Consider the following 19525-nt stretch of genomic DNA (forward strand, 5'->3'; position numbering starts at 1 on the left):
CTACAGTTGACGCGGGCAGGACGCTCAACTGGGCACCCGTGTCGCAGAGGAAACGACGTCCAGAGTCAGTGTCCGTAATGAATAACAGACTACCTGAACGGCCGACAGCCATGGTAGCTAATGAGTGGGCCTTCGCGTTTCCCGACGCGGTAAAGCTGCACGGGGGCCGGCACTTCTTAGCGTTGGGGCTGAACTGCGCGTGGTAGAAGCACATGCTTGGGGGCTGCCGACATTGGGCTGTGGCGGTGGGGGCAGGGCCCCGCATGGCTGCGCAGTACTGTTGCCTGGCGGAGAAAGATTTGTCGGCCTCCTTGGCCAGGGCGCAGAAATCACTAATGTGAAAGTTGGCTAAAGCCGACCGTACCTGCCCTGGCAGCTGTTGTAGGAACAGTTCTCTGAAGAGGAAGCACGGCTTGTGCTTGCCCAGGAGGGTTAACATGTGGTCCATCAGTTCTGAGGGCTTGGAGTCGCCAAGCCCGGGTAGAGAGAGAAGCTGGTGTGCGCGCTCGGGTTCAGTTAGTCCAAAAGTCTGTAAGGGGTGCGTTCTCAGCATCGCAAATTTGTGGTGCTCCGGGGGGTCCTCGAGCAGGCTCACGACTCTGGCCGCGGTGGAGCTGCCGAGAGCAGAGACGACGTAATAATACTTCGTGTTGTCCGAGGTGATGTCCCGGAGTGCAAACTGAGCCTCGGCCTGGGCGAACCTAGCGGCAGCCTGCCGTTCCCAAAACTCCGGTAATTTGAGAGAAATGGCGTTCGTCGCCATCTCGGATAAAGTCTTTGGAAACGTCCAAAAGAGAAACGGGGTCACCAATGTAGGAGTCGCTGGAAATAAACAGACTGCTGTAGTGATTCGTGTGCATCGCCACTAAATAATCGAGTTCGACTTCGACAAACTATAAATAAGTTGTTTATTTACAGGAACAGGTTAAATACAACAGGTAAGGTAGCAGGTAAGATGGCTGACTGTAGTAGCAGGTAAGATGGCTGACTGTAGGAGCACCGTGGTGTAGGTCTTTCCCTAGCGGGGACGCCACGAGGACTAACTAGAAGTTTCCCAGCTTAACTGCCAGCAGGTTCCGAGCTCAACTGCCAGCAGGTTCCGAGCTCTACTGTTGGAAGGTTCCGAGCTCTGACGTCATGACGTCATGACGCAGAGTACAGGAGAGAAGCCTGAGTGCAGTAACAGACACATATAGTAAGGTAAGTTAAAGGGAATTATGTATCTCAATGTAAGGGACAACCAGTGGTACCGCCACACTGCGAGACTTTCATAGCAGCAAAGAAAAACGCGTGTTAGCTTTATTAACTCTCCGCATGGACTGAGGGACTCGGCCTCGTCGCAGGGCTATGATGTTATCACACAATCGACGACTCTCAAAGGGACCCTTCCCCGATAACCCAACCAAGTTCCGTACATAACGTGGAGCGATAACAACATTGGCTATACATAGTGAATTGTGTTACTGTCCCTATGTAGTCTCTGCCACAAGGCCATCAATATAAGATAGTCACCAAGCAATTTCTTTACCCAAAGAGTGGTGAGAATGTGGAACTCGCTATCACAGGGAGTGGTTGAAGCGAATAGTATAGATGCATTTAAGAGGAGGCTCGACAAGCATATGAGGGAGAAGGGAATAGAGGGTTACGTTGATAGATTTAGATGAGGAAAGACGGAAGCTCGAGTGGAGCATAAACGCCAGCATGGAATGGTTGGGCCGAATGGCCTGTTTCTGTGCCGTATATCCTATGTAACAGATACCCGGGAGTGAGTTACAGACTGGAATCTAATCGAGGGGTTCGGGGTGTTTATAGATAGAATAACAGATACCCAGGAGTGAGTTACAGACTCTGTGCCTTTTATCCTATGTAATCCTATGAAACGCGGCAGCCAATTTGCGTACAGCAAGCTCCCACAAACAACAATGTGATAATGACCAGATAATTTGTTTTACTGATGTCAACATTGTTGAGGGATAAATATCGGCCCAGGACACCGGGGAGAACTCCCCTGCTCTTCTTCGAAATAGAAGCCGTGGGATCTTTTATGCCCACCCATCCGTTTGAAAAGGGGTGCCTCAGCCAAAAAAGTTTGGCAACCACTGCCCTGGATGAAAGAACGACTTACATTTACATAGCGCCGTTTACGACCATCGGACGTCCCAAAGCGCTTTACATCCAATGAAGTACTTTTGAAGTGGAGTCAATGTTGTAATGTGGGAAGCGCAGCAGCCAATTTGCGCTCAGCAAGCTCCCACAAACAGTAATGTGATAATGACCAAAATCTGTTTTTGTTATGTCACTTGAGGGATAGGTATTGGCCAGGACACCAGGGATAACTCCCCTGCTCATCTTCAATATAGTGGCGTGGGATCTTGTACGTCCACCTGAGAGAGCAGACGGGGCCTCGGGTTAACGTCTCATCGGAAAGACGGCACCTCCGACAGTGCGGCGCTCCCGCAGCACTGCACTGGGAGTGTCAGCCTAGCTTTATGTACTCAAATCCCTGGAGTGGGGACTATGAACCCACAACCTTCTGACTCAGAGGCCAGTGTGCTACCCACTGAGCCAGGGCTGACTACGCTTCGAGAAAAAAAATACTTCATTGGCTGTAAAGCCGCTTTGGGAGGCGCTCTCGAAATGCAAGTCCTTGCTTTGCATAGCTGCCTTGGATACCACCATTTTAAAGACAGCCAATCAGGGGAGCGGATGTTGTGAAGTGCCGCGCGGGATTGTTCGGGTCGCGGCGCCATTTTGTTGTGCGGTTATCGCGGCGGCAGGAGGAGACGGAGAAGAGTCGCTGAATTAACTAGCCATTCCCTTTCGCTTTATTTTTCTTCTCAGGTAGTTTAAAATTTCCGCAGGATGGGCCGAAAGAAGAAGAAGCAGATGAAGCCGTGGTGCTGGTATCCTTGCGGTGCGTTTGTTGATCGTCTCCCCAGCCTCTCGCTCTGTGTGTAGATTAACGGCAGGCCGCGGCCGCCATTAGCGACACACAGGCCGCAGTGAGTGAGAGGGACAAAGGGAGAGGCGGCTCAGCCCATGGGGCGAGCCTCTAAGGCCGGCGACTTGCAATAACACCTATAAAATCGGGGTTGGGGGGAATAAGCATTTTATACATTTAATATAATCTAAAGGCTGTGGGTGACCAAGTGAGGAGGAAGTGGCTCCATCGATCACTCCGCTTTAAAATGGCGTCTGTTTTTTTCCTGGCGTATTTCTCCATTCCTTTTATCTCGCTTTGGGCGCACCCTTGACGGCTAAAGGCGAAGGAAGCACTTTTATTTTTAACGACCCATTTTTATTCATTGTTAGCAATGCGTATGTGGGATGATGAAAGTATGTATTGTCCCGTTATAAATGATTACATTCCCTTCCCACCCCCCGGAAATGGTTGGCTTTTAAAGCTGCATTTTAACTAGATGATGTGTTTAAATAGTTATAACCTGGGCACTTATTTTCTTCATATCTCTTTTATTTCGAAGTAAAGGTGAGACCGTGCAACGGAGTCTCAATTTAAAGTGTAATGTCTGCTGCATGGTAACTTTTTCATCATCTATATTCAAGTAGTTATTTGAGTCGCGTTGGGGTGTGTATTCTATTTCTTTACAAGTAGGTAGGCTTTTTTGGTTTTCACTTCCTTGACCACAGCGGTTCAGGTACTGCAACAGGGACTTTGACGATGAGAAGATTCTTATCCAGCACCAGAAAGCAAAACATTTCAAATGTCACATTTGTCATAAAAAGTTGTACACCGGTCCAGGTCTAGCTATTCACTGTATGCAGGTAAGTTGTTCTGTTTACTGGTTAATTTACCAACACAGTGGTGACAAGAATAGAATAACTATGCTTTATGTGGAAAATTCTGAGAACCACTTTTCTTGATAAAGAAGCATTCAGCAACATCAAAACAGTTTAGATTTCTCCTAGTTCATACAGGGATTGTATGAGTTGCATTAATGTGCCTTGAATGATCTTGTTCTGGTGCACAGGTCACTACATTGTGGTGTTTTGACAAATCTTGAACTTTTTGCAGTCAGTTTGTAAATTAGTCTCTTGTAGAAATGTTGCTTTTCTTCTGTTACATTTTAATTCAGAGAAATCCGACTAGCTTGATAAGTGTTCGCGATGAGATTTCTGTAGACTACTCTTTTCGTTTCAGCAGCCTCTTCAACTCAATTATTGCTCCTGATATAACTCAATGTAAACACTGTATGCGATCTTTATCTCTGTGCATGAGATGATTTGGCTGGCATTTCCTGGTTTGAAACATTCCACGTTCTGAGCAAGGAAATGGTGCTTTTATCAGGGTTCTGGGCTTGCATACTAAACTTAGATAATGGGAGCAATATTTAGCCGATTGCTTGTCACTCCTTATCTGGATTCTGTGTGTACCATGTCTTAAATTGGAAACGAACAATGATTATTGTAGGGACAGGCCACATTCAACTATTCTAACTGCCCACAATGTCTGTTGATTTGTTCTCATTCAGTTACAAAGACAAATATGGCTAAAGTTGCAAACTGTCTATTTTAGAAGTTGCATGTACAGTGATTATAATCAATTTTGCCAGGTCCACATTTGATCATAAGTGCTACATCTAAGGCTTTAATTTGCTGATCCATCTAACAGTCCTCTGATCCCACTAAAGTAAAGTAGCAGTATATAATTGCTGGTGAGTAAAGTGCATTCAATAGATCATCAGTTTGTTACTTTGCATTCAAAAGTCCTCTGCTCACCAACACTAAACACTGTTGTTTAAAATTAAAGTTCGAAATTTCTAAAGAGGCAGCGATATAGGACGTGGAAATAGGCAGTCTTTGTGATGGAGAGGAGATGGGACCAGACACTCAGCTCAATGTCAAATAAGATGCTAAGATTACAAACAGCCCGAGGCAGTGGAATGGGAAGGGAATCGGTGGCGAGGGTATGGACTTTGTGGAGGAGACCCGAACACAATGGCTTCAGTCTTCCCAATGTCTGGATGGAGCGGGAAAACACTGTTGCTGGAAAGTTTAGTCAAAATTCTTGTGGTAAATCACTGATCGGTAAATCACTATTTCATCGTGGAAAAGACCTTCCATGAGGTATGGATGGACTAACCAGATAAGTGCAACTAAACCCCACTGATCATTGTACTGTAGATGTTCACAGGCACAGACTTGGTTCTGGCAAGGAAAAATCCACATTATCTAATTTCAGTGATACTGCGCTATTCAGGATTTTCTAATGTGTAACTCGCAAGGAAGGGGCACATTTTATGTAGGAATTTTCAGTTAAAAAATGTTGCATTTGTTTTTTATTTACTTAATTTATAGCTTTAAAAAACATTACAAGTGCTTTGGGCAGTGATATTTGAAAGTGATGGTGTGTGCATCCACCTCGTTTGTCTTACTTGATTTGTAGAAAAGGGGACCAGAATGCAGTGAGATTACCGCTCATTTTTCCTGCAGTGCCTGCAGAATGTCTCAATAGATCAAACCTGGCATTTTATCTCTTCAGCCCCCTTTTTAAATTGCATATTGGTGCCCACTTTTATAACATTCAACTATAACTACACTATATTTTCTATTTTATCGTACCTGCTTTTTCTAAAGTATGGCAGCTTGGCATAGTGGGTGAAGGAGGGTTCAGAATTTGTATTCTTGGACACATTCTTGATGTTTTTAATGAAGAATATCTTAAGACACTCCCAAGAATTGAGTTCTTTGCAGAAATGAATGAAACTTACTTGCTGCACCTCTACTGTCTCCAAAGGCTTATACATCAGGGATTCCAGTTTAAGTTCTCACTTTTACATATGTCCCATTACTAGAAGTGGGTCCCTGAGAAAAATAACTTCTCTGCACAATAGGCCACACCTCTGTTTGCCTTAGGAGGTTTTACTAGATACATGGCCATTAACTGATACAGTACTGCACATCAGGTGTGCCCTCTGCCTTGTTCAAAAATTAATTCGCTTTATTTAATGTTTGTTTTATTTGAACAAAAGCAGCCTAAACTAACTAATCATTACAAGTAAACAGTTTTAGGAATGGACTGGAATACTTTTAATTTTTGGAACTTCAGTTTTGATTATAATTCAACAATATGTAACTACTCTCTGTACAGATCTGCAGCATAAAAATATTCCCATTTGGAAAGACTCCAATGCTGGTATGGGAGATGGGAATGCTGTACTAGTTGGGACTGTGTAGAAAGAGCTGATGTTTTAGCTCAGCTAGGAGTTCTTGATGTTGAGTTTAAAATATCGAAACAGATTTCTCCAAGCGTAAAAATCCCATGTCTTAATGAGTATGATTTATTTTATTACTTTGAAAAGCATATGAAAGTGAGGTTTTCTGTCTAAACAATGAGCCAATTTATGGCAATCTTATTTCTGCCATTGAAAAAATGTTGGTGACTTCACTTGATCCAGAAACTAGTTCACTGACTGCTTGTTTCGAAGTGGCAATGGCAGGAAGTTCAGCTTGAGATGAGCATGTTTTCAGTATTGATTTGTGTGACTCAGACTTTAAACTAAAAGTGCTCTGTTTTAGATTGTGGAAGACACGATGCTCATTTGTGCATGGAAATATATAATTTAATAATTTTGGCCATTTGTTTCCAGAGTGCTTGCACATGTCCATTTTAACTTTTCATGTTGCCTGGGAGGGTTAAACAAAAGTGCTGCTCAAGTAAAATGGCTACCTGAGTGAATGAGCCATGTAAATGTCTGGCTCTGTATCTGCAGTTCCTCCACTGCAATATGATTATAAGCTTGAAATGGATGATTTGGATTACTTGCTAAACATAACATTGGAATCCTGAACTAGCTTCCTGTCACTGAGCTGGAATGGACTCTGCTTAATTGTAGTTAATCTGGTCGCGATTCCTCGCTCAAACACCATCACCAAAACTAACAGATTAGTTGGCCTTTCTTCACATTTGTTGCTTGTAGAATCTTGCAGTTGGCAAAATTGACGGCCACATTTTGCAGGACAAGAGACAGTAATATTCGCTGCATAAACAAATTCTCCTCATCTCGCTTCTGGTTCTTTTGCCAATACTCCATTGTCTATAACTGTGTCTAATTCTGGGCACCACACTTTAGGAAGGATGTCAAGGCCTTGGAGAGAATGCAGAGCAGATTTACTAGAATAGTACCGGGCATGAGGGATTTCAGTTATGTGGAGAAGCTGGGATTGATCACCGAGCAGATAAGGTTAAGGCGAGATTTGATAGAGATGTTTTAAAATTATGAATTGTTTTGATAGAGTAAATAAGGAGAAACTGTTTCTACTGGCAGAAGGGTCGGTAACCAGAGGACACAGATTTAAGGTAATTGGCAAAAGAACCAGAGGCGAGATGTGGAGAATTTATTTTGCGCAGAGTTGTTTTGATCTGGAATGCATTTCCTGAAAGGACGGTGGAAGCAAATTCATTAACTTTCAAAAGGGAATTGGATAAATAATTGAAGGGGACAAATTTGCAGGGTCATGGAGAATGGAGCTGCAGGAAACTTTGTGCTATCCGGCACCGACGGGACCGAGCTGCTGCCGTTCCCTCAAAACTGCCGGACACTCCAGAGTTAATGTTGCAAGATACGGAGATTCTTATCTCCGTATCTGATAACAAACACTGTTGCTTAGCAACAGCTTCTAAACAGTCGGGTGCAGCTGCAAGCGTCCGTAGCTAAAGCTGTTGCTACAGCTACAGACCTTGCAGTGCTTGACTGGGGGGAAAAAAAGCAAAGAAAACAAACGAAAAGAATAAAAAACGGCTCCTGGTTTTTGCCGGTGGCTCCAGCTTGCCGGATGGTTTGCCTCCGGATAACTCAAAGTTTCCTGTAATTGGATAGCTCTTTCCAGGCACAAAGGGCCAAATTTGCTCCTGTGCTGATCTTTCTATGATTCTTGTTTATTACTAAGGGTGTTCTACAGTCTGGATATCATTTTATTCTGTTGCCTGGTAATTGATTTGGTGTATTAAAATGTTTTCACTGTCCTGATGAGTGTAGTGTATTGCTTCAACTGCTTTTGAAGTTTGCTGAATAATTTCTTGCTTGCATAGGTTCACAAGGAAACAATAGATGCTGTCCCAAATGCAATCCCAGGAAGAACAGACATAGAATTAGAAATCTATGGAATGGAAGGCATTCCAGAAAAGGATATGGAGGAGAGGAGGCGACTGCTTGAACAGAAGACTCAAGGTAAAATATAAATGTGTGTGAAGGTCACATCACAATCTGTTGATCTAGAAGTTGTCAGTCTTTTCGCCATCAATTTTCTCTCTTCTCCTAACGGCATTAACCCCCTAGATGGCGTTTGGTTCCACAAGTGCCTTGCCCAAAAAAAAAAGAACTTGCATTTATATAGCTCCTTTCAGGGCGTTTCATCGGAGACATGAGGAAAATCCTTTTTACGCATCGAGTGTTTAGGATTTGGAATGCAGTGCCTGATAGGGTGGTGGATACAGATTGACTAGTAGCCTTCAAAAAGGGAATTTGATAAATACTTGAAGGAGAAAAAAATTGCAGGGATTTGGGGAAGGAGTGGGACTGACTGGATTGCTCTTCGAAAGAGCCGGCACAGGCTCGATGGGCCGAATGGCCGCCTCCTATGCTGTACTATTTTATGAAGTGTAGTTACTGTTGGGAAATGGTTGTTGTTTCTGTTGAACCTTGATGGCGACTGCTGGCAGCCTGTTTGGCCCAGGATGTTGTCGTTGTCTGATGGGTGTGGAGGTGCACTTCCAGCAGAAGTTGCTGGACAATGATCGGGAGTGAGAATTCTAGCTGATTTTCCCCTCAGATTGCCACTCTAGCTAACCATACATGGATGGGGGATCGAACCGGAAACCTTCCTAGTCTGTATGACTGAGCTATTCAATTGTTTAACCTGCAGACCGATTGGGGGAGGCCAAGAGAAAGTAAGAAATCTTGCATTTATGTAGCACCTTGCCCTCAGGGTGGCACAAAATGCTTCAGAGCCATTGAATTACTTTTGAAGTGTAGCCACAGCACAGCAAGGTCCCACAGACAGCAGTAAAATAGATCAGCTAATCTGTTTTTGGTGGTGAAGTTACTATTGTAATGTCAGGAAATGGCCATTATTCCTGTTGAACCGTGGACAAAAGGTTCCTTGGCACTACATAAAGAGGATTAGAGGAGTTTTCCCAGTGTAATGGCCAGCATTTATGCCTCCGCAGACATCACCCAAAACCGATTAATTGATCTATTTTTGGTGTCTGTGGAGGCATATATGTTGGACTCCCCATATCCTCTTTATGTAGTAGGCAGGTGGAGACTCTGAAATGTCGCATCCAAAAGATGACACCTCCAGTACGTATTAAAATGGCTTCAAGTCCATGTTAATATGGTTTTGAGTGAACTGCGAAAGTGAGTTTGTAATTTTTTCATTGCCGCGGTTCGTTCTTTATTCAGACTGCAAGGAAGAATTTCCGTATCCTGTTTTAATTGTGGATTGGAGATTTGGTAGAAACTGACAGTAAATTTGGTGTTGAATTGTTTTTTGACACTTTCCCCTCCCATTTATGTCTTATTGTAAAATGCTGGGGTAGAGTTCCACTGGCATTGTACCTGGTCCAAGTAAGTATGTGAAAGGGCATCATAACCGAGTCTGATCCGGTTCTTGCCTGATGTCCACATTTACACCTTTCCAGTAGTATCACTGATTAATGATTTGGAATGGAAACTCTTTCAAATGCTGAGGGTTCTACTACCACTCCAGCTAACTTGGTACAGACCATAATTGTATGCCTAATGTAGTTGAATTCCATAATGGTTTGATTGGATACCCTTTCAAAACAGAGTTTTACTTTTAAGATCTATAAAGTGCCTTAAATTGGCTTAGAGAATAAATTCACTTTGTAATGTGAGACGAAGGCCGCACAGACAAGGAGAGGCCCCAGGTTCAGCCCCTGAACTGCATGGCTAGTGAAATTTGTTCCGGGTGAGGCTAGAGATGCTACCTTTGGTCTTCCCACACTGAGGAAAGGAAAAATTGGTCAGGGCTACAGCAGCAAGTCCTGCTGGAAATGCACAGTAGTAAACACAGGTTGGGGCTCAGCTGTGGTGAAATAACCCAGTGAAACTCATTGTCTAGATTCGCCTGCAATGAATAGTTGCTCGGGTGATGCACCCGAGTTTCTCTTGCTACCCTTCATTGAACCTTGTAGTAGGAAAGTGTCTACTGTCTGGAGAACAACAGTAAGGGAAGACTTTTGGAGGAAAGATTAAATTTGATTACAAACTTGTCGCGCTGAGCTTCCAACCAAGCTGTTCCGGGGCACAACTGTTAAACTTTTTATATCTTCCACCAGCTGAAAGTCAAAAAAAGAAGCAGAAAGATGATGATTCTGATGAGTTTGACGATGATGAGGCGGAAGCTGGGACTTCCTACCAGCAGCCAGGAATGCAACAACAGCAGAGCTTCATTTCAAGTATGAACCAGTCGGGCATGCGCCCCATACCGGGCGCATCAGGAATTCCTCCAGGTGACGTGAGCTACCTTGCTCTTTCTCAGAAACTCCTTGATTAGCACTACAAAATGTGTGTGGTGATGTTTAAAACAATTGCACTTGGGCTACACCATTCCTGCTGTAGCTCCAGTTGACCACATTGGCCAGAGGGGAAGAGTATATATGATTAATTCTTTGTAGGTTAGTGTAACTTGCATTTTAATGTCAATGTCACTCATCAGATGTCATGTGCTGATCTAGAAGCAAAATGATCTTTTTAAAAAAGAAAGCCAATTACTGGAATTTTCAAGCAGTTACAAGTGCCCTCTGATCTCGACAGTTTCTAAAGTGTGTATGATTGCCTATAGGCAGGCTAGCAGCAAAACATCATAGCCATTTCTTAGGTCCTGACTATCCATGAGCTATGCCATGGGAGATCGTCTGTATATACACTTTTTTACCCCAGTGGAAAAGTTTAATTTCTATGATAAACCCATTGGAGCAAGGTCATGAAGCAGGTTCCTCTGCTGCAATATTCCAGGGTTATTTGTGAATTCAGTTTTTATATGGTTGAATTTCTTCTCCACAGGAATGCCGCCAGTGGTACCAGGTGTTCCTCCCATGATGCCAGGAATGCCGCCAGGAATGCCTCCAGGGTCAGTGTTCTCTACAGTTTACCCCCCCCCCCCCCCATGTTGTGTCTTGTGATCAATATTAACAAGGACAAGGATTTTTTTAAAAACATTAAGCAGCCTGGTGTCGTCCCTCTTTGTATACTAACACATTGTGCTGTAAAATGGTCTGGCTATCCTTTCTTTACCCCTCCCTTCCCACTACTAAGGTGGGACAAGATGCTTCCTCAGGAAGGCAAAAATCAATCCGCCCTTGCAGCTGCCTGATGTTTCCATCAAAACTGTTTTTAAATTTGTGAATAATGACTAATGGGTATATCTTTTTAAACAATTTCTGATCCGTTTTCTGCCTTTTGAAAGTGTTGACTTTTGTTGGCTTATGGTCCCACGGTTGCAGTTCTGGTACCTTGCCAAAGTGACCACTATTCATCTGTGGGTCTCGGCGGCGAGTGTCAGAATGGTATTCTCTGCAGGGAGCCTCACCACTTAACCCAACCCTGTGTCCACACATGCACTTCCAGCTGGAGTTGCTGGTAGCAATCAGGAGCAAGCACTCTGGCTGAATGCCACCCCTCTCAGCCTGGGGCACAGCTCAGTTATAGCTCCTCACCAGCTAACTCAGCACAGATTTTGGGGCCTTTTGTTTTCAGCACCGCACTGAATAAATTAACTGAGCCCTTGTATTTTTATATACAGCCTTGATTTCAGAAAATGTGATTTCTTAACTCTGTGTTCACAGGATGATGCCCATGGGTGGAATGATGCCTCCAGGACCTGGAATGCCACCCATGATGCCAGGCATGCATCCTGGTGGGTATTTGAAAATGGTTGGCGGCAACTTAGGTCTGTATTGCAGCGAATAATTTTTAACCGTGTTATTTAGCACAATGCAAAAGTGTACTGTTGTATAAAGGCATCACCTTCCCAAAAGCACGCACTTTCAGCATATCCAAAACTAGCAAAAGACATGATTAGTCGACTTTGATCTGTGACTTCATTTGACAAAACCATTTCTCTTTAAAGAGATGTGCTGTTTCAGATACAGGCTACCTTTCTAGTTGCTTATTATCACTCAAATGTTTCATTACAGACTCAAGTGACCCGTAACTTATGTAAGATCATTTTGGGAAAACAAACTTCTACAGAAAAGACAGCCTTTTATATAAAAAAAAAGGAAAGAATAATTCCCATGTTTGCAGTAATTAGATGTAAAATAATAGCAATAAAGAAGAAATCTATATAATATTGAATTTGCCAGGTATGTCTGGGGATCCTTATTTGAATGTCATCATTCAGTGATGCAGCTGCTGCCTTCTACCATTTGATGGAGCTGCAGATCCCCATACCTACAGCAGCACAAATGCACTTTGAGGGAAATATGTTTTGTTTTGACTCTGGGCAACGCCACAGGAGATCCACTAGTAAATTTTTTAAAAACTGCCTATGGCGAGAAATGAGTGGAATTCACTGGGAAGAATATTGGAACCTATCAAACAAATTTGAATAGGCAATCCGAGGGATTTGCAGATGGCATAGCTGTAGAAACCAAACATGGCATTAAGAAATCCTGTAGTCTAACCGCAAGGATTATAAACCAGCAAATAAAATCCCTTTAAAAATGTAAACTGTGTTGAAACTGCAGAAGAATATAAGTAGTTAACATACTAAATGATTGCTTCCTAGCTGGAGAAGGCACTAGTAGAATGCCATGCAACCCATCAAAGGAAGTCTACAACAATGACTTTGATATCATTTTGTATGGGCGTAGGAACAGGAGTAGGTCATTTATAAAATAAAATTCTGGGGATATAGACTTCGCTAGCAAGGTCAGTATTTATTGCCCATCCCTAGTTGCTCTTGAACAATGAGTGGCCTTCTGGTACCACTGCAGTCAGTGTGGTGAAGGTACTCCCACAATGCTGTTGGCTAGGGAGTTCCAGGATTTTGACCCAGCGATCATGAAGTCGGAATGGTGTGTAAACTGGAGGTGATGGTGTTCCCATGCACCTGCTGCCCTTGTCCTTCTAGGCCATTTAAGCATGTTCCACCATTCAGTTACATTATGACTGATCTGTACTGTAACTCCCATTTACCTCCCATTGAATCATATCCCCTGATGCCCTTGCCCAAAAAGCTATCAATTGTCCTGAACAGGCTTAAAGGACCCAAAGCCAATAAATCCCCAGGGTTTGATGTTGTATACCCAAGTGTGCTACAGGAGATCAGGGATGAAATCTTCAAAGTATTGATAGCTGTAATGAGAGTGTTGGTGAATGCAGGGGCAGTCCCACTGGTTTGGAAATAGGCTAACTTGGAGTGCGGGCAGCGAAAGAGTGCTTATCTAGAGTTTGGTAAGTTTGAGTTGTGGCATAAGATTAATTAATTAGATTATTAAGATAAGTTAAGATAATTTAAGTTAAGGGAAAATTTATTGTTTAAAAAGTCAAACAGCAGGGGTTAATTGGGCAGGAAGAAAAACCGTTAAAAAAATCGGTTAAAAAACCAGAAGTGTAATTAATTGACTAGGGGACACTGATTGGCTGCTGAAAGTTTAAAAGGCCAGTGCGAGCGCAGGGAGTGCGGGCAGCGAAAGAGTGCTTATCTAGAGTTTGGTAAGTGAGAGAGTTCGGGCAAGTGGGGAGTGAGGGGCTGTTTTTGTCTTTTTTTATAAATCTTTAAGTTGGTAAGTTCTTTTAAATAAAGGTGTGATCTTCACCTAAAGTAGGGGCAGAGGGTCTTCTTAAATATTAAATTTAATTAATTACATAGAATGGGGGAGCAGGTGATGTATTACTACAGGAAACTTGGTGCTATCCGGCACCGACGGGACCGAGCTGTTGCCGTTCCCTCAAAACTGCCGGACACACCAGCGTTAATGTTGAAGCATACGGAGCTTTTCATCTCCGTATCTGACAACAAACACTGTTGCTTAGCAACAGCTTCTAAACAGTCGGCCCGTACCTTGGAAGCGTCTCTGTAGCTTAGCAACAGCTTCAGAGAGACTTTCCAGAGCCTGACTGTTTGGGGGGGGGGGGGGGGGGAAGCCACGAGAAGAAAGAAAACCTAACAAAACGGCTCCTGATTTTTGCCGGTGGCTCGAGCTTGCCGGACACTTAGCCTCCGGATAACACACAGTTTCCTGTACTGCGAAATGTGGGAGCTGGTGGACACCATTGATGCTCACGGTGATTACATTTGCGATAAGTGTTTGCTGCTAGAGGAACTCCGGCTCCGTGTTGATGAGCTTGAGACCAAGCTTCAGACACTGCGACACATCAGGGCGGGGGAGTGTTACCTGGACTCTGTGTTTCAGGAGGCAGTCACACCAATTAGATTAATTAATTCAGATGTAGTCCGTGGTCAGGGACAGGATGGTGTGACTAGAAGTGAGGCAGGTAAGGGGATCCAGGAGGTAAAGTTGGAGAAGCTTCAGTCCTTGCTCTTGTCCAACAGGTTTGAGGCTCTTACTCCCTGTGAGGATGGGAACAGGGACTGCGGGGAGGATGAGCAAACTGGCCACAGCACCGTGGAGCGGGGGGCCATTCAAGTGGGGGGAGTTAAAAGAAATGTTGTAGTGGTAGGGGATAGTATCGTTATGGGGATAGATAGGGTTCTTTGCAGCCGAGAGCGAGAGTCCCGAAGGCTGTGTTGCCTGCCCGGTGCCAGGGTTAAGGACATCTCCTCTGGGCTGGAGGGAAACTTGGAGGGGGAGGATCCAGTTGTCGTGGTCCATGTTGGTACCAATGACATAGATAGGACAAGGAAAGAGGTTCTGCTGAGGGTGTGAGAGCAGCTAGGGGCCAAATTAAAAAGCAGAACCACAAGGGGGGTAATCTCTGGATTATTACCTGAGCCACGTGCAAATTTGGCTAGGGTAAATAAAATTAGAGAGTTAAATGCGTGGCTCAAAGACTGGTGTGGGAGAAATGGGTTTTGCTTCTTGGGACACTGGCATCAGTACTGGGACAGGAGAGAGCTGTTCCGTTAGGACGGACTTCACTTGGCCAGTGCTGGGACTAGAATGCTGGCGAATCAAATAACTAGGGCTATAGAGAGGGCTTTAAACTAATTTAGTGGGGGGGAGGTTTTAAGGAAGCGAAAAATAAAAATGACAGCGGAGAAGACAATAGAGCAAGGTAGCAATGGGGGAATTAAAAACCAGAGCGTGTCAGGAAGGGACAGAATGTATATGATAAAGGTAAAGTAGTAAAGGGGTAAAAACAGGAATAAATTGTCAGAAAACATTTGAAAGTTCTTTATCTGAATGCACGCAGCATTCGTAACAAAATAGACAAGTTGACGGTACAAATAACTACACACGGTTATGATCTGGTGGCCATTACGGAAACATGGCTGCAAGATGATCATGACTGGGAACTAAACACACAAGGGTATTTGACAATTAGGAAGGACAGACAGGAAGGAAAGGGAGGTGAGGTTGCTATGTTAATCAAGGATGGAATCACTGCAATAGTCAGAAATGATATTGGGTCAAAGGATCAGGATAGTGAAACAGTTTGGGTGGAGATAAGGAATAATAAGGGGAAAAAGTCACTAGTGGGCGTAGTCTATAGGCCTCCTAACAGTTGCAACTCTGGTCGGAGTATAAATCAAGAAATAGTTGGGGCTTGTAATAAGGGAACAGCTATAATCATGGGGGATTTTAACTTTCATATTGACTGGACTAATCAAATTGGGCATGGCAGCCTTGATGAAGAGTTCATAGAGTGTACAGGAAACTTTGGTTTATCTGGAGGTTAACTGTCTGGAATGCTCGATCTACCGGCAAAATTCAGGAGTCGGTTCAATACGTTTTTTTTCTTTTCGTTGCTTTTTTTTTTCACCAGTCAGGCTCTGCAAGCTGTTGCTTAGCTACAGAGATGCTTGCAAGCTACGGCCGACTGTTTAGAAGCTGTTACAGGGTTTGTTGCTAGATACGGAGCTCAAAAGCGCCGTATGTTTTAACGTTACCGCTGGTTTGTCCGGCAGTTTTGATGGGACAGCAACAGCTCGGTCTCGTCGGTGCCGGATATCACAAAGTTTCCTGTATTAGGGACGGGTTCCTTGAGCAGTATGTAACTGAACCAACCAGGGGGCAGGCAATCTTGGATCTGGTCCTGTGTAATGAGACAGGATTAATAAAAAAATGTCCTAGTAAAGGATCCCCTTGGGATGAGTGACCATAATATGGTTGAATTCCAAATTCAGTTTGAGGGTGAGAGAGTTGGATCTCAAACCAGCATACTGAGCTTAAATAAAGGAGACTATGAAGGTATGAGAGTAGAATTGACTAAAGTGGACTGGGAAAACAGATTAAAGTGTAAGACGGTACAAGAGCAGTGGTGTACATTCAAGGAGATATTTCACATCTTTCAAGAAAAATATATTCCACTGAGGAAAAAGTGGAGTAAAAGAAAAGACAGCCATCCGTGGCTTAGTAAAGTAATAAAGGATAGTATCCGACTGAAAACAAGGGCATATAAAGTAGCCAAATCTAGTGGGAGGATAGAAGATTGGGAAGCATTTAAAAGCCAGCAAAGAATAACTAAAAGATTAATTAAGAAAGGGAAGATAGATTATGAAAGTAAACTAGCAAAAAATATAAAAACAGATAGCAAGAGTTTCTACAGCTATATAAAAAGAAAAAGGGTGGCTAAAGTGAATGTTGGTCCCTTCGAGGATGAGACCGGGAAACTAGTGGTGGGGAACATGGAGATGGCAAAGATGCTGAACAAATATTTTGTATCAGTCTTTACAGTAGAGGACACTAAAAATATCCCAACACTGGACAAACACGGGGCAATTGGGGGGGGAGGGGAAGGAGCTAAACACGATTAAAATCACTAAGGAGGTGGTACTCTGTAAAATAATGGGACTTAAGGCGGATAAATCCCCCGGACCTGATGGCCTACATCCTAGGGTCTTGAGAGAAGTAGCGGTAGGGATTGTGGATGCATTGGTGATTATTTTCCAAAACTCCCTGGACTCGGGAAAGGTCCCGGCAGATTGGAAAACTGCTAATGTAACACCCTTTATTTAAGAAGGGAAGTAGACAAAAAGCTGGAAACTATAGACCAGTTAGCCTAACATCTGTGGTTGGTAAAATGTTGGAGTCCATTATTAAGGAAACAGTAACAGAGCATTTGGATAAACATAATTTAATAGGACAGAGTCAGCATAGTTTTATGAAGGGGAAGTCATGTTTGACAAATTTGCTCGAATTCTTTGAGGACGTAACATACAGGGTGGATAAAGGGGAACCAGTGGATGTAGTGTATTTGGACTTCCAAAAGGCATTTGACAAGGTGCCACACAAGATTACTGATCAAAATAAAAAATCACGGGATTGGGGGTAATATACTGGCATGGGTGGAAGATTGGCTATCTAACAGAAAACAAAGAGTTGGGATAAATGGTTCGTTCTCGGGCTGGCAATCAGTAACTAGTGGTGTTCCGCAGGGGTCAGTGCTGGGACCCCAACTCTTTACAATCTATATTAATGATTTGGAGTTTGCCGACGATACAAAGATGGGAGGGAAAGCAGTGAGTGAGGAGGACATAAAAAAACCTACAAAAGGACATAGACAGGCTGAGTGAGTGGGCAGAGATCTGGCAGATGGAATATAATATTGGAAAGTGTGAGGTTATGCACTTTGGCAGAAAAAATCAAAGAGCTAGTTATTATCTAAATGGAGAGAAACTGCAAAGTGCTACAGTACAAAGGGATCTGGGGGGTCCTAGTGCATGAAACCCAAAAAGTTAGTATGCAGGTGATCAGGAAGGCCAATGGAATCTTGGCTTTTATTGCAAGGGGGATGGAGTATAAAAACAGGGAAGTCTTGCTGCAGTTATACAGGGTATTGGTGAGGCCACACCTGGAATACTGCGTGCAGTTTTGGTTTCCATATTTAAGAAAAGATATACTTGCTCTTGAGGCGGTTCAGAGAAGATTCACTCGGTTGATTCCGGAGATGAGGGGGTTGACGTATGAGGAAAGGTTGAGTAGGTTTGGCCTCTACTCATTGGAGTTCAGAAGAATGAGAGGCGATCTTATCGAAACATATAAGATTGTGAGGGGGATTGTGAGGGTGGATGCGGTGAGGATGTTTCCACTGATGGGTGAGACTAGAACTGGGGGCATAATCTTAGAATAAGGGGCTGCGCTTTCAAAACTGAGATGAGGAGAAACTTCTTTACTCAGAGGGTAGTAAATCTATGGAATTTGCTACCCCAGAGAGCTGTGGAAGCTGCAACATTCAATAGATTTAAAACGGAGATACAGTTTCCTAGCAGATAAGGGAATTGGGGGTTACGGGGAGCGGGCAGGGAAGTGGACGTGAGTCTAGGTTCTGATTAGCCATGATCCTATTGAATGGCGGAGCAGGCCTGAGGGGCCGTATGGCCTACTCCTGCTCCTACTTCTTATGTTCTTATCTATTTTCAAGAAAGAAAATAGGATTACTCCAGGTTACTATGGACCTTGTTAGTTTTGCACCAGTAACGGCATCCCTCATCTGTGCTGATCTTTCTGAATATTATGACAACGTGCAAATGTCACTGTTTATAGTTTAGCATAACATTCAGTTAGTTACCTTTGGATCCCTTGGTCTTTAATTTCTTAGCATCTGTGGAGCAGTGTTTTATTTGAACTGAAATACTTGTTTTATTGGGCAGAATGATAGTATTTACTCTGAATTCACTTAATGAGTTCAGTAATTGAAAACTGCTTTAGATTTAAAGGCCAAGATTGTGTCTAGCTGAATCGATACATTAGTAGTTATTGACTGCAGAATGCTTAAGTTTAAAGTTAATCATGGAGAAACCATGGATGCTTTTAAAAAGGCAAACATGCCTGAGTACTGAAGGGACCAAGTAGAAGCTGGTACTGTTTTAGTGTCTCCTGATTTATAAATCAATCAAGGGACTTGTACAGGAACCTCTCGAGTTGTAAGGTGCATCGCAGTATTTCCTCTCGTATTATAATTTATGGACTAGCCCTATACACCACCTGATAGAGAATTGTAGAATTTACAGCACAAAAGGAAACCATTTGGATTGTCATGTTTGCTGTGTTCTCAAATGGAATTGTGTACTCTAATTCCACTTCCCTACCCTTTTTGTATCCTTTTTGAATACTGTACTTGGCAGATTTGCTTTGAAAGCAATCTGGTAATCTCTGGCTCAATAACCATTTGTCGTAAAGCATTTCAGATTCCAATATCCCTTTGTGTTCCATTCACTTCTTTCTCCAAAATGTTTTCTAGCTTCCCTTTTGTACTTGTGACAATTGAGTTTGCGCCCATTACTGATTCATTAACTCTCAAAACCGTTCCTAATTTTGAACATCTATTGGATTCTCCCTTAATCTTTGTTTCAGTGGGGAGAGTTTTTTTTAAGCCTTTCAACAACAACTTGCATTTATATAGTGCCAAAA

At 43.3% G+C, this 19525-nt stretch overlaps 1 protein-coding gene across 10 annotated transcripts in view; it reads left to right on the forward strand.

The window, feature by feature from the left end:
- Positions 1–2711: 2711 nt before the first annotated feature.
- LOC147102967 (BUB3-interacting and GLEBS motif-containing protein ZNF207-like) overlaps positions 2712–19525 on the forward strand; it is a 36091-nt gene continuing 19277 nt past the window's right edge. For 5 of the 10 annotated variants that reach the window (XR_015073164.1, XR_015073165.1, XR_015073166.1 and 2 more), the window contains exons 1-6: positions 2713–2903; positions 3657–3783; positions 8051–8189; positions 10322–10495; positions 11049–11115; positions 11831–11934. Coding sequence is in view for 7 of the 10 variants with exons in the window: in XM_085963965.1 (XP_085820091.1) it covers positions 2863–2903; positions 3657–3783; positions 8051–8189; positions 10322–10495; positions 11049–11115; positions 11831–11934 (652 nt within the window). In the remaining 3 variants the exon portion in view is untranslated. Of the gene's footprint in view, positions 2904–3656; positions 3784–8050; positions 8190–10321; positions 10496–11048; positions 11116–11830; positions 11935–19525 lie in introns of all 10 variants that reach the window. The other 5 variants (XM_085963967.1, XM_085963969.1, XM_085963970.1 and 2 more) reach the window with 5 other exon arrangements.

This window comes from Somniosus microcephalus, chromosome 21 (genome assembly GCF_052327205.1).
Source record: "Somniosus microcephalus isolate GS21.2 chromosome 21, FLI_Smic_1.0, whole genome shotgun sequence".
NCBI classification, from domain to species: Eukaryota; Metazoa; Chordata; class Chondrichthyes; order Squaliformes; family Somniosidae; genus Somniosus; species Somniosus microcephalus.